This window comes from Neoarius graeffei, chromosome 12, assembly GCF_027579695.1.
Source record: "Neoarius graeffei isolate fNeoGra1 chromosome 12, fNeoGra1.pri, whole genome shotgun sequence".
In the NCBI taxonomy this organism is placed as follows: Eukaryota; Metazoa; Chordata; class Actinopteri; order Siluriformes; family Ariidae; genus Neoarius; species Neoarius graeffei.
Window position 1 is genome coordinate 57,963,531 of NC_083580.1, and position 14,025 is coordinate 57,977,555.

A 14,025-nucleotide genomic window follows, 5' to 3' on the forward strand; every position below is an offset into this window, starting at 1 on the left:
ACAGAGGGAAAGTGTGTTCCACTGAGCTCTAGCGCCGGGCCATTTCCAGGAAATAAGAGTTTCGGTCATGGCAACAGCATGTGTATGTCAGCCTCAGTTTGGAGGTTTCAGTTTCGAAAACTGTAAGAGGTAAGAGTAGAATAATATAAAGTACAGACACTTCGTATATTTTACTTCTGTGATTTTTAAATTGTTCATTTTTAGATTACACTTCATTCTTGTGGTTACTGCCTCATAAATATATATGCTATATTTACTGTATGGACATGGGATCAGAAAACGATTTTATTTATAAGCAGCAGTCACATGTGCCCATAGGGTACCTATTTTTTTCACAATATCTTCCTTCATATTCATCATAAGTGTTACCAGACGAGGTTTGTTTTGCCTGACAACACTTGTTTAATGGTTTGTTTGTTTGTTTGTTTGTTTGTTTGTTTGTTTGTCAATCTTCACGAATGGTTTTATCTTGGTTGGTGTCATGATGGAGCTGGTGCCTCATGAGCTTGAAGGAAGCCATGGCCTAAAGGTTAGAGAAGCAATTTTAGGACCAAAAGGTTGTTGGTTTGATTCCCTGGACCAAAAGGAATGACTGAAGTGCCCTTGAATAAGGAACCCAACCCACAACTGCTGTAGTATGTTGCTCTGGTGTAGTAAGAGCATCTGCTAAATGCTTGTCATGTAACAAAGAAACACTGGACTAGAGATGGAAATACACACCCTGAATGGTGATTTGCTTGCTTGTTACTACTGCATCATTTTTGTTACTTCTTCTTACAGAGGGAATTGACTATTTCTAAAAATTTTAGAATTCTACTATTTTAGAATAATTTTTTTTAATGATGAAAAAGTGATTAATAGCAGTAAAGCCACATAATACTGAAGTAATGTTTACATTAAAACATTTCAGGGCACAAAAACAGACTTTTTCAATGTAGCTATATTAATTTTGGCGCAAGGGCTCATGGGAAATGAAAGACTTTGGGGTGGACTAGAGAAATGAAGCGTCGGCGTTTCCATGGTAACTCTGCAGCAACAACCAACATGGCGGTTGAAACGTATGCGTTTGATCAAACTTTCACATTTAATCTGCTTCCAAAAAGAAAGTTCACATTCCTGGAAGATTCACGGTTCACGGAACTGTTGATGAAATGGTGAGGGAACGACACGCTAACGTTACAAAACCCACCGTGTTTTCCTGAACACATTAGCACGTTAGCTAGTTCAGTTTCTCATAGCACAGACAGTGGTAACTAGGCAACTAGTCATCTAGGTACACATGCTAAAATAACTTTAGCTAATCTAGATGTTTGACATTTTTAAATATATAATAGGCTATTTTAATACTTTGGTTAAAATTCACGCAAGAGTTATTACTGTAAATACTCTAAAATGAGAAAGCCTAATCTATACAGTAGAGTTGAATGAAGTAAGAATGTATTATTTAATTGGAAATAGTACAGATATAATTGGAAAATCCAGTAATAAATCTAAATGAGTGGTTCTGAAAGTGGGGTCAAGGGACCACCAGGGTCTATGATTCACAGATATGGTGTAGATGCAGTAGCTATACACAGCCAAGCTGTACAGCGTGAGCCGGAATGTGTAATAAAAAGTTCACAGAATGAAGTTGTATCTCATGGTCATGTCCTACATCTTCATTCTGTGAACTTTTATTACGCATTCCGGCTCACACTGTACAGCTTGGCTATTTATTTCACCTATTCTCTTCTTCTGGGCGGCACAGTGGTGAAGTGGTTAGCACGGTCGCCTCACAGCAAGAAGGTTCTGGGTTCGAGCCCAGTGGACGGTGGGGGCCTTTCTGTGTGGAGTTTGCATGTTATCCCCGTGTCTGTGTGGGTTTCCCCCAAAGACATGCAGTTAGATTAATATGGGACGCCCTTGAGCGAGGCACCTAACTCCCAACTGCTCCCCGGTAGGGTGCATCAGTTGCCCTCACTTTCATAAAATCTGATGCATTTTTGTTTGGGTGTTCCTTTTCACCAATAAAGACATCCTGTAAAATTTTTTGACCATATTCAAAAGTCTAAATGGTGGCACCATGAGGTTCATTTTTTGCCAAAAAACGCTTATTTTATGTTTTCGCGTAAGGTTTGAATCACAATGTTGGACTCCATTTATTGATTTCTTGTGACCCAGAGATCATGTTAAGAACCTTTGCAAGGGATTGAGAAGTATTAATGTGATTCATAATGCATTTGTATTGTTTAAAAGTAGTTGAACAATGATTCAATGAACAGCTAAAACTCAAACTGTGCTTGATAATATATTTAGAATATGTACTAAAAATGTGTATCTAAGATATTTGGTATACTCTATAAGGTGCCATAATGTTTCATGAAAAGTGATCGAAATTTTGTCATAAAAGTCATAAAATAGCAGCTTTTTCCATAACTTTGAGCTCCTGGTGCCACCATTAAACTTTTGAATTTCGTCAAAATATTTCACCCAGTGTGTTTTCTTACCAAAAGGAACATAAAAAAAATGCATCATGATCGGAGGAACTTTTCATTTTTAGGGGGCAACTGATGCACCCTACTCCCCGGGCGCTGTTAGCATGGCTGCCCACTGCTCTGGGTATGCGTGTGTGCTCATTGCTCATGTGTGTGTTCACTGCTTCAGATGGATTAAATGTAGAGAGGAATTTCACAAGTGTGTGATGAATAAAGTTGTGCTTTCTTTCTTTCTTTCTTTCTTCTCACACATTCATATCATGACTCTTCTTCATCTTCATCCTGTGACCTGTTATTGTACGTTCCCGGGACATACTGTACAGCTTGGACTTCAAAACAACCGCTTAAATATGTCCACTTTTCAAATTTGCATATTTTAGATTCTTATTTTTTTATTCTGTTTATATAACTACTTTTGTCTTTTTTTATTCTTCGATCTTAACTGTTCAGTCACCAAAGCAAATTCCTTGTATGTGAAAACATACTTGGCAATAAACTTTATTCTGATTCTGATTCTGATGGTGAAATCCCAGCCCACACTCTTGAATTGAATGGGTTTCATCCAAACAATAACTCCAAATAAAAATGTCAGCCTATAAATAACGTGGACCTAATATGATGTGTCAGCGGAACGTTCGGAAATTAAAAAAAGCTGTGTGGCTCCAATAAATAGACAAAATATTATTGTACACGTTCAAATAATGTTCATGAAATCAGTCTGGACTGAGTAGAGTTTATTTTACAGTTAAATGAGTATCTGGCTGTAGAAGGTTACAGAACCCCTGCAGCATGCTTGGATATATTTGTCTTACAACTGATCTTTGATGGCAACACGGTGGTGTAGTGGTTGGCACTCTTGCCTCACAGCAAGAAGGTTCTGGGTTCAAGCCCAGTGGCTGACGAGGGCCTTTCTGTGTGGAGTTTGCATGTTGTCTGCGTGGGTTTCCTCCGGGTGCTCCGGTTTCCCCCACAGTCCAAAGGCGTGCAGGTTAGGCTCATTGGTGGCTCTAAATTGACCGTAGGTGTGAATGTGAGTGTGAACGGTTGTTTGTCTCAGCCCTGTGATAACCTGGCGACTTGTCCAGGGTGTACCCTGCCTCTTGCCCATAGTCAGCTGGGATAGGCTCCAGCTTGCCCGCGACCCTGCACAGGATAAGCGATTACGAATAATGGATGAATGGAATAATGGATATTTTATCTGAAGGTTTACTGGTTTACCTACCAACCACACTTATTTTTAATAATCATTTCGACTCCCTGCAGTATCAAGGTGTGACCTCTTAATCCAGAGATTTTGGTCTTTGGTGGAAAACTGTTTTAATATTTTTCCTTATCCATCTACTAGCTGCTTTAGAACTTTTCATTTTGTTTTATGGCATTAATAGTGTTAGATTAAACATAACATGAAAGTTATGTTTAAGCTAAACCCTTTTACAGGAAGTGTATATAATTTGTGTAACATATCTAGAAACATAAGGTTAGGGGTTGTCAAACTTTTTGTAGCCAAGAACGCCTTTAAGATTAAAATCTCATCTCTAGCCGCTTTATCCTGTTCTACAGGGTCGCAGGCAAGCTGGAGCCTATCCCAGCTGACTACGGGCGAAAGGCGGGGTACACCCTGGACAAGTCGCCAGGTCATCACAGGGCTGACACATAGACACAGACAACCATTCACACTCACATTCACACCTACGGTCAATTTAGTGTCACCAGTTAACCTAACCTGCATGTCTTTGGACTGTGGGGGAAACCGGAGCACCCGGAGGAAACCCACGCGGACACGGGGAGGCCCTCGCCGGCCACGGGGCTCGAACCCAGACCTTCTTGCTGTGAGGCGACAGCGCTAACCACTACACCACCGTGCCGCCCTAAGAGTAAAATAGATTCCACAAACCTTCTCAGCACAGATTTATTCCATGAATATTATTTAGGTGTATACAATAATATTAATAAAATAATAATCCTGATTTTTTAAGGACAGAACACATTAGGGTAAAGTTAACATAATTTGCCTTGACACTTGGATTAAACCCATTTGATTCAAGTGACTATTTAAAGTGTGGATTAATAGTAGTAGATTGTGATTTCAACCACTGAAGAAGAAAAAAAAGACCCCTGATTGTCTCTGGAACCACTGGTTTAAGGACTGTATTTAAAAAAGCTATCCAGCTCTCTTATTCCCATAATGTAGCCTAGTTTCAAGCATAATCAGTCTCTTCATATGTCACAATTATGTCTTTGCTGTTTCTAATTCTGTTTGATTTTATAATTCCTCCTGTGTGTTACTTCAGGTCCATGTTAGGGAGAATTTCTGTCCAGGCTTTTAACTTTGACCAGGTCTTTCACTCTTACATGAAGGATAACTTTGCTCTGGTGAGTTCTGCAACAGTATTTAATTCACACCATCATAATTTTTTATGATTATTTGCACAAGCGTTAAGGTGACCTGCATTTTGTTTAGAATTTCTTTCAGGACCCTTGTGTGAAAAACAACTTGCGTGTGTTGGACACTTCAGGTGTATGGAAACCTCTGGGTAGGCTGGTGTTGTCACAGCCACACAACTACCTCGTTTTACGTTTAGATTCAGTGTGTGTACAGTTTATAATTACACAACACAGTATGATGTTGCTAAATGCCTTTATTTCAATAGGCAGAGATGTTACACATGTGGACGTGGAACTTGTTCCATGCACTAAAGTGTCTATGGACATATTTGATCCAGTTTTCTCCAGTGGAATCGTGCGTACTTCCGGTCACATTGCCAAATGTTTCCATGAAGTACATCCTGACTTTGATGAATTGCGGGTGGTAAGCATGCAGTATTTTAATTATTTTAGATCCCATGACGTTTGCTTAACACTCTTACAAACAAAAGCTACTGTGTACTGATTGATTTGTATTAGATGCTGTTTGAAGAGGACTCGGATAATTATCATGTGATCAGTCTGTGTGATCGTCAGGAGTTCCTGTTTAGGCTGTTTAAGCACGTTGTACTGGGTGGTGAACTCTGCCAGTACGAAGACATCATCAGTCCTTACATTGACACTGCAAAAACAATTTATAAAGATTTAGTGAGGTAAGTCATCAAGCAAATATTATACTCAAAATATCACAATCTTAAAAGTCAAATTAAAAATGAGGTTGCGTGTGTGACAAAAAAAATCTTGATTTAAACAGTCATTTAATTTAGATTATACACACAGAGCTGTTGAAAGGGGTGGCATGGTGGTGTAGTGGTTAGCGCTATCGCCTCATAGCAAGAAGGTCCAGGTTCGAGCCCCGTGGCCGACAAGGGCCTTTCTGTGTGGAGTTTGCATGTTCTCCCCGTGTCCACGTGGGTTTCGTCCGGGTGCTCCGGTTTCCCCCACAGTCCAAAGACATGCAGGTTAGGTTAACTGGTGACTCTAAATTGACCGTAGATGTGAATGTGAATGGTTGTCTGTGTCTGTGTGTCAGCCCTGTGATGACCTGGCGACTTGTCCAGGGTGTACCCCGCCTTTCGCCCGTAGTCAGCTGGGATAGGCTGCAGCTTGCCTGCGACCCTGTAGAACAGGATAAAGCAGCTAGAGATAATGAGATGAGAGCTGTTGAATTCCGATTTGGTCAGAAGGTGTTGATTAATTTTCTATAACAGCAGCTCTGACAGAAGTTCCAGCTGTAATTCAAACCGCAAGTTCATATTAACGGACTCATTCTAATACATTATATGGTAGAGGTGGAATGATGCATTATGACATGATGCATTGTGATGCAAACATTTGATAATATGCATCATGGGAATGTGTAACTCACATCTAATGCAATTGCATTTTTAGAACACCAGAGGGCCCAGTCTGTGCATAGAGTTAAAATATCCAGTGAGCGCACTGGTAATGTGATCGCAGTCTTTCGTGGAGAGCCTGTGAGATCTACACTTGTGAAGTCAAATAGCCTGATAGCTCCGGATTGAAATGACCAACACGCATTATACGTTATACAGTTACACGACCATGTCATAAAGGCTATAAAGAGCTCTTCATTAGCTTTCAAACAGCACCAGAGGCTGTGGAAATCTGGCATTTTGGCTCCCTTTGGAGCTCCATTTCTGCTTCTAAGCTCAATTGCTGGGTTTCAGTCACGTTACTTTCTTAGCGGTTTTACCAGAAGTGAAATAGCTGGTGGTCTAAACGACTGCCGTAGTGCAAACAACTAGCGATAACTTATCAGAGTATGCTCGTAATCTAGAAGCCACTAATTGCTTTAGATATATTCAGAAGATTGCTATGTGTAATGGAATCAACCCCTACAGTCTGGGAAAGAAGGATTTGCCATACGATCTCGAAAACTACCCTTCAGTTAAGTTCCCCGACATCTCGAACTATTTGGTGTTGCAGACGTCCTTCTACACCGCAAAACAGATGAAAGCGTGGAAGAGTATGGAGGCTTACAACTTTTTTGTACGTAGCTGGGTAAAGGACCTCGGGATCAAGTCGCTGCCAAATTAATCCTGTATTGTTTTTTCCCGTGTAAGTATGTTTTTTAAGCATTTCGTTCGCGTCTTTACAACGAAGCGCTGCAAGTTGAAGTGTAAATAAAAACAGTTTGCTTGATTCTCATTTGTCTTGGCGCTTATCTCTCAGGTAAATCCTTCACAAAGATCATCAGAAACCCCTTTAAAGACCTGGATCTTAGTTAAACAAGATGGAGAAGTGATCACGGTGCATTGTAACTATGGCTGGGTAAGAATTTTGTCGCGACCTTCATGCATATGGACTTTGTGAGGAGTAAACAAAGAAACAGCTGGGGACTTTAGCGCTTCGTGACTAAAAAAAGTACCGTAAAATAATGACACATAGCAAGGAAAGTACTTGAAAAACACTAAGGACATAGCTGAGAGGGAAATACAAACCTTTCATGAAGTGATCACTGCAAACTCGAGCATGCTTCGACTCGGCTCCCTTCAATTTCAGTCAGAGGTTCAAAAGCCACCTTTTTCGACATCTTTTTGTGAAATTCTGTGTTTGTTCACCCATTTTTATTAGTTCACGGGGAACCCTGAAGAAACTTTTATCAGTTTCACGGTTTGATTGATTCAAACAACCTAAAACAACGCAAGCGTAAGGCGTTTTTCATGCAAGCAATGCACCTTCTCCGTACAAACGCTTTGTCAACTGAGCTTTGGTAGACCACCAGCTAAAGTTTTGAATAACTAATGAGGCTGATGTGACGTCACGTGAAAACCAGCAATATGTTTCAGTCGATCGTTTTCAAAGTGCCAAGATCAAATAGTTTGTTTTCTTCAATCAAAATTTTTGGGAGAATGGACAAATGTATTTAATTATTTTTAAGATATAGTGTAGCTGTAGTACATTTTGTTTACAATATAAAACCTCTGTTTGTAGAATGTTTTTAATTATTTATTTAAAATTAAATAATTTTTAAAAAATGCTATGAACAGGCAAAGATGCACATCATTTTATATTGTTTATGATTCAAAGAAATAAGTAAATGGAGTCTTTTCAGTCATAATATTTCATTCAAATTTTAAAATATTATCAAATCAAAATCATGAAGCCAGTAATGTGACTCGAGTCAAGCCATGACTAGAGTGTATCATTACACCCCTACAATATGGCCTAAAGTATGTGGACTCCTGACCAGCTGATCCATATGTGGGCCTTTCCTAAAACTGAAGGCACACAGTTGCATATGATGTTCCTGTACGCTGTAGCATTAAGATTTCACTGGAACTAATGGGCACAAACCTGTTCCAGCATGACAATGCCCCTGTGCACAAAGCAAGGTTTATAAAGACATGGTTTGCCAAGGTTAGTGTGAAAGAACGTGCGTGGTGACCTCAACCCCACTGACCATGTTCTGGGGGGAACTGAAACGCACAATGCACACCAGGGCTTCTCACTCATCATTTCCCGACCTCAGTAATGCTCTTGTGGCTGAATGAGCACAAATCCCTACAGCTACATCTAAAATCTAGTGGAAAGCCTTGCCAGAACAGATGAGGTTATTATAGCAGTAAAGGGGGACTGAATCTGGAATGGGACGTTCGACAAGCACATACGGTTGTAATGGTCAGGTGTCCACAGACTTTTGGCAATATGGTGTATGTTATCATTTTTATAGCAACAACTTACATAGAGGGGACACTCTACATAATCTAAGCATAATAATAATAAAATGATCTGAAAAAGGGCTGTTATTAACAAAGATTTATAATCATTGATATGGTGAAGTTTTCAGTAAAGAGTTGAAGGAGGGTTTTTGTTTTGTTTTGTTTTATTTTTACTTTATTCCAAAGCATCTCCTTCCATTGTCCTCGATCAAAGCCATCACTGTCATGTCATATATCACTTACTACCAGAGTCATGTTAATTCCTGGCCACACCCCAATACAATCTCTCTTTTTTTTTCCTTTCTTTTTTTAGATGAGTTACCTGAAAGCATTTAAATGTAGAAGTGTGCATGTAACAGCTGTGATGTAGTAACATTTAAAAAGGGAAACTGGTAAATCTTTCTATTAACCAATAATTGTTTGTCATATGGGAAACTCCTATGGCTGTGGCCTTTTGGTTAATGAGTGCAGTAAGCCATTGATGTCACTTTAAAAAACAATTAAGGGTGTTTTTTTCAGCTATTCATCTGAATCTGTGTCTGAATCACAATGAAACTGGTCTTTTTTTCCAGTCAATAAGGGGAGAATAGAAAATTCTGTAGTAAGTAATATGGAAAGTAAAACCCCATTTTGGAGAAAAACAAAACAATAAAATTCATGAGGTAAAACATTTAAATAATGTGCTGTTGTGTTGTTTTGAGTGCAATACAAATAAAAAATTATTTATAAATCATTGTTTTCAGTTTTAATTTCAATTTCAACATACAGTCCCAACTTTTTCTGATTTGGAGGTTATACAATGAATTTACTTCCTGGATTGTTCAAGAGATTTCTTGCATTTGAGTACTGTATGTTTTGGGCATTTTACATCATATATACTCAGTTTCTAAATCCATATGTTCACAAGTGACCTGCTAAATGTAAGTGACTGAAACAATGAGTAACTCAGCCGATAAGTCAGTAAGTCAGTCAGAGAGTCAGTGGATCAGTCAGTAAATGAGTCAGTTAGTGATGGGTTAGTTAGTTAGTGAATGAGCCAGTCAGGGAGTCAGTGACTTGGGTAGAGAGTGAGTCAGTAAATCAGTCAATAAGTCAATTGGCAAGTCAGTCACTCAGTGCGTTTACATGCACATAGAGAAAATCGAATTTCTGCCGTAGCTTGACTGAATTCGAAGTTCTAAATGCCATGGAAACACCTTAGCTCGGCTGAAATCGAACCGAAATGGATTTCTCGTAATCGAGCTACGTGACCTAGATTATGCGATTGTAGCCGAGCTACTTAGTGCATGTAAACCCTATCGAGCTACGTAGTCGAGCTACTTACTTCAGCACTGCCCCTTCCGGAAGTGACGAGTGACGAGACCACAAGCGGAAAACACAACAGCCTCGGTCGGCATGACAACGTTGTTGTCCATCTTCTCTCTCTCGATGTTGCTGTCCTCGTCATCGTTCTTCTTGTGAACACGGAACTGATAACTTTGTTTATACTCTTGAATAGCTCTTCTTCATGATGACAACCAGAAGTGTACCAACACGATGGGGCGTGTAGCGCCACCTGTGGCTTGGGTGCACAATGTACCTCACACAATAGCTCGATTTCCTTGTGTGCATGTAGGATTGGATTTCTCTGGCACCCCTGCTGGGACCCTTAGCTCGATTACCGACAGTAGCTCGATTTGGATGTGCATGTAAACGCACTGACTGACTGAATCAATAGATAGGTCAGTGAGTCAGTGAGTGAATTAGTAAGTGGTGGGTTAGTTAGTGAGTTTGTCAGTGGATCAGTTAGTGAGTGAGTGAGTGAGTGAGTCTGTAAGTCAGTTGGTAAGGCAGTCAGTGAATCAGTGGACAAGTCAAAGAGTCAGTAAGTGAGTCAGTCAATGAAAGAGTCACTGAGGTAGAACCTGAATCAATGGATCAGTCAGTCAGTTATAAAGTCAGTAAGTTTAGCAATGGGTCAGTTGATTGGTCAGTCAATGACAGAGTTTATATAATCATTTTTGCTTTCTTGATTGGGGAAAAAAAGGTCTCAAAAGTGAAAGGTGTACATTAATTCATATAATGTGGTGTTTCAAAGCTCAGAAAGAAGAAACTAGTGAAAAAGACAAGTAGACAACAGGGAGAGCAGGATGACAAGGCAGACAACAGTGACACAAGAATGACAAGGCAAATACTCATCAGCAACTGCCTTTTAAATAAAATATACACTGAGAAATAATTGTTCAAAGCAGTCCATATATTTTGGCACAGATGGACTCACATGCCTAGATTTATCCTAGTGGTAACCTCAAGTCCAAATCATTCATATTTCACAATATTATGCATCTGAAATGTAACTTTAATATTATTGATCCCAATTGAGAGTATAAATACAATCATCATGTTCACTGTACAGTTGTGTATAATAAAAAAAAGTCTATACTCACATTCACAAGGAGCAGGGTATTTTGTTCACTGCACTGAAAAATTAACCCTGTTATTTCTTTGCTCCGTAGTGTTCAGAAAGATCCTGATACAAAGATGATCAGTGTCGTATCAACGATTATGAAAGTCTCTGCCTATGTATGTATCTGAAATCCTATTCCTTAATATACAGTGCCCTCAATGATTATAACCCAGTTATAAAGTTTAGTAAAAAGGAAAAAATAAACATCCATGTTTTGGTGAAGTCGCTTCATGTCACACTGAAAAAATGGGAAAAATCCAACCTTTAATTGAAATACATTTATCCAGAGAAAAACAAATCCCTAATCAAGAAATAATTATTTTCAATAAAAACACAGGTGCCATAATTGTTGGCTATCCTGCATTTAATACTTAGTACAACCTTTGTTTGTCAGTAAAACAGCACTGAGTCTTTTCCTATAGCATTTTATTATAAATAATATTTAAAATATCTAAACATTTATTATAAATATTATAAAGTTGAAGATACAGAGCAGGGCATCTGAGACCATTCCTCTTTATACAACCTCTCCAGATCATCCAGGGTCCTTGGCCCTCTCTTGTACACTCTCCTCTTCAGCTCAGCCCACAGGTTTTCAATGGGGTTCAGGTCAGGGGACTGAGATGGCCAGGGCAGAAGCTTGATTCTGTGGTCAGTGAACCATTTTTGTGTTGATTTGGACATATGCTTCACATTATTGTCCTGCTGGAAGATCCAATGATGACCCAGTTTTAGTTTCCTGGCAGAGGCAGCCAGATGTCGATTTAAAATGTCCTGGTATTTCATGGACTCCATGATGCCATGTACCCTAACAAGGTTTCCAAGGCCTTTGGAGGACAAACAGCCCCAAAAATCACAGAACTTCCACCATATTTTACAGTTGGGATCAGGTTCTTTTCATTATAGCCATCCTTCTTTTTATACCAAACCCACCTTGAGTGTTTTATTACCAAAAAGCTCCATTTCTGTTACATCAGACCACAGAACACGGTTCCAGTCAAAGTTGTAGTAGCGTTTCACAAACTTCAGGTGCTTACGTTTGTGGTTAACTCATAGAAAAGGCTTTTTTGTGACACACCTTCCAAATAATCTGTTGGCATGGAGGTGGAGTCTGATGGTGATTTTGGAGACTTGGAAACCCCAAGATTTTACTTTTTCCTTGTAATTCACCAACAGTGATCCTTAGGGATTTTTTTTTTGCCTCTCTTACCATCCTCCTTACTGTACATTGGGGAAAAATAAACTTTGGTCCTCTTCCAGGCAAGTGTGAAACAGTTCCAGTTGGTGTCCACTTTTTTATTATCGCCATAACAGTAGAAATGGACATTTTCAGGTGAGGTAGCTTTTTTTTTTTTAAACAACCATTCTCTGACTTATGAAGGTTCAACATACTTCTCCCTCATTTGGTTTGTGTGTTCTCTTATCTTTCCCATGTTGATGGATGACTAAGGGAATTTGGCCTCTGTGTCACCTCATATTTGTTCCCCAGTTAATCAGGAAGTCATGGATTACAACTTGAAAATGGAGTGTGTAGGAAATCAACCTTAAACTGTGTAATTTAAATGGGAAACATGCTTCAGTTACATTGTGTGTTATGATCATTTCCAGGGGTGCCAATAATTGTGGCGTGGCGTGTGTGCTTTGTTGAAAATAATTATTTCTTGGTGAGGGATTTATTTTTCCTCCGAATAAGTTTTTCAATTAAAGGTTGGATTTTTCTCAGTTTTTCATTGTGAGATGAAGCGACGTCACCAAAAAGCTTGATTTTTTTAAATTTCCTAATCCTTTTTACTAATCTTTGCAAGGGGTGCCAAAAATTGTGGAGGGCACGGTACACAATTCTCTATTATTTCATACCACACACACAGAAAATTACTATATTTGCCCATTCCATTTGCGTAGTAATTTTACAAAGGCTGAGATCACTTGGTCTTTTGATGTTCTATGCTTAAATTATACTTATGACTAGTGGAGTAGATCCAGTACTTTGAACTTGTTTATTGCTCTCAGTCTTAGTGTCTGCCTTTTGATTTCAAATAAAATATGTTAATACTAAACATACAAAAAAGTAACACAAAAACAGATCACATTAATTTATTAAATTTCTTCTCCACTTTTCCTCAGGATGATGACGGCTTGTGTTACCCCTCTGGAAGAGACAACGAGCAGACGTTTGCCTATTTGTGCATTGATCCTTTCAAAAGACATGTGTATGTCTTGTACCATAGTTTTGGCATTGGCCTGTTCTCTAACAATGGTGTTCTGTGCTCTTGAACCAGTCTTGTAGTCGAGTCCCTAAACCCCAAGTCCGAGTCCAGTCTCGAGTCCCCAGTGTTCAAGTCTGAGTCATTAAAGAAAATTTTGAGTTGAGTCCACTATTGTTGGTTTTCACGTGATGTCACATCCACCTCTTTAGTTATTCAAAACTTTAGCTGGTGGTCTACCAAAGCTCAGTTGACAAAGCGTTTGTACAAAGAAGGTGCATTGCTCGCATGAAAAGTGCCTTACGCTTGCGTTGTTTTAGGTTGTTCGAATTGATCGAACTGTGAAACTGATAAAAGTTTCTTCGGGGTTCCCCATGAACTAATAAAAAAGGGTGAACAAACACAGGATTTCACAAAAAGACATTGAGAAAGGTGGCTTTTGAACTTCTCACTGAAATCGAAGTGAGCTGAGTTGAAGCATGCTCGGGTTTGCAGTGATCATTTCGTGAAGGGTTTGTATATCCCTCTCAGCTATGGCCTTAGTGTTTTCCAAGTACTTTTCTTGGTATGTGTCGTTATTTTACGGTACTTTTTTTAGTCACGAAGCGCTAAAGTCCCCAGCTGTTTCTTTGTTTACTCCTCCTCACAAAGTTCATATGCATGAACGTTGCAACAAAATTCTTACCCAGCCATACAGTTACAATGCGCCGTGATCACTTCTCCATCTTGTTCAACTAAGATCCAGGTCTTTAAAGGGGTTTCTGATGATCTTTGTGAAGGATTTATCTGAG

At 39.2% G+C, this 14,025-nt stretch overlaps 1 protein-coding gene across 1 annotated transcript; it reads left to right on the forward strand.

Moving 5' to 3' along the window:
* Positions 1-1,044: 1,044 nt before the first annotated feature.
* On the forward strand, positions 1,045-13,304 carry cfap300 (cilia and flagella associated protein 300). The gene is made up of 7 exons (XM_060935108.1): positions 1,045-1,154; positions 4,766-4,847; positions 4,936-5,008; positions 5,126-5,283; positions 5,379-5,551; positions 11,080-11,146; positions 13,155-13,304. Exons 1-7 carry the CDS (start codon positions 1,045-1,047, stop codon positions 13,302-13,304), a joined length of 813 nt encoding a protein of 270 aa, XP_060791091.1.
* Positions 13,305-14,025: the final 721 nt, after the last annotated feature.

Bases quoted from the DNA above. Each gene is read 5' to 3' on its own strand.
- cfap300 (XM_060935108.1), top strand. From the start codon at position 1,045: ATGGCGGTTGAAACGTATGCGTTTGATCAAACTTTCACATTTAATCTG. The intron at 4,848-4,935 runs GTGAGTTCTGCA...CATTTTGTTTAG, and splicing joins TGAAGGATAACTTTGCTCTG to AATTTCTTTCAGGACCCTTG. The intron at 5,284-5,378 runs GTAAGCATGCAG...GATTTGTATTAG, and splicing joins ACTTTGATGAATTGCGGGTG to ATGCTGTTTGAAGAGGACTC.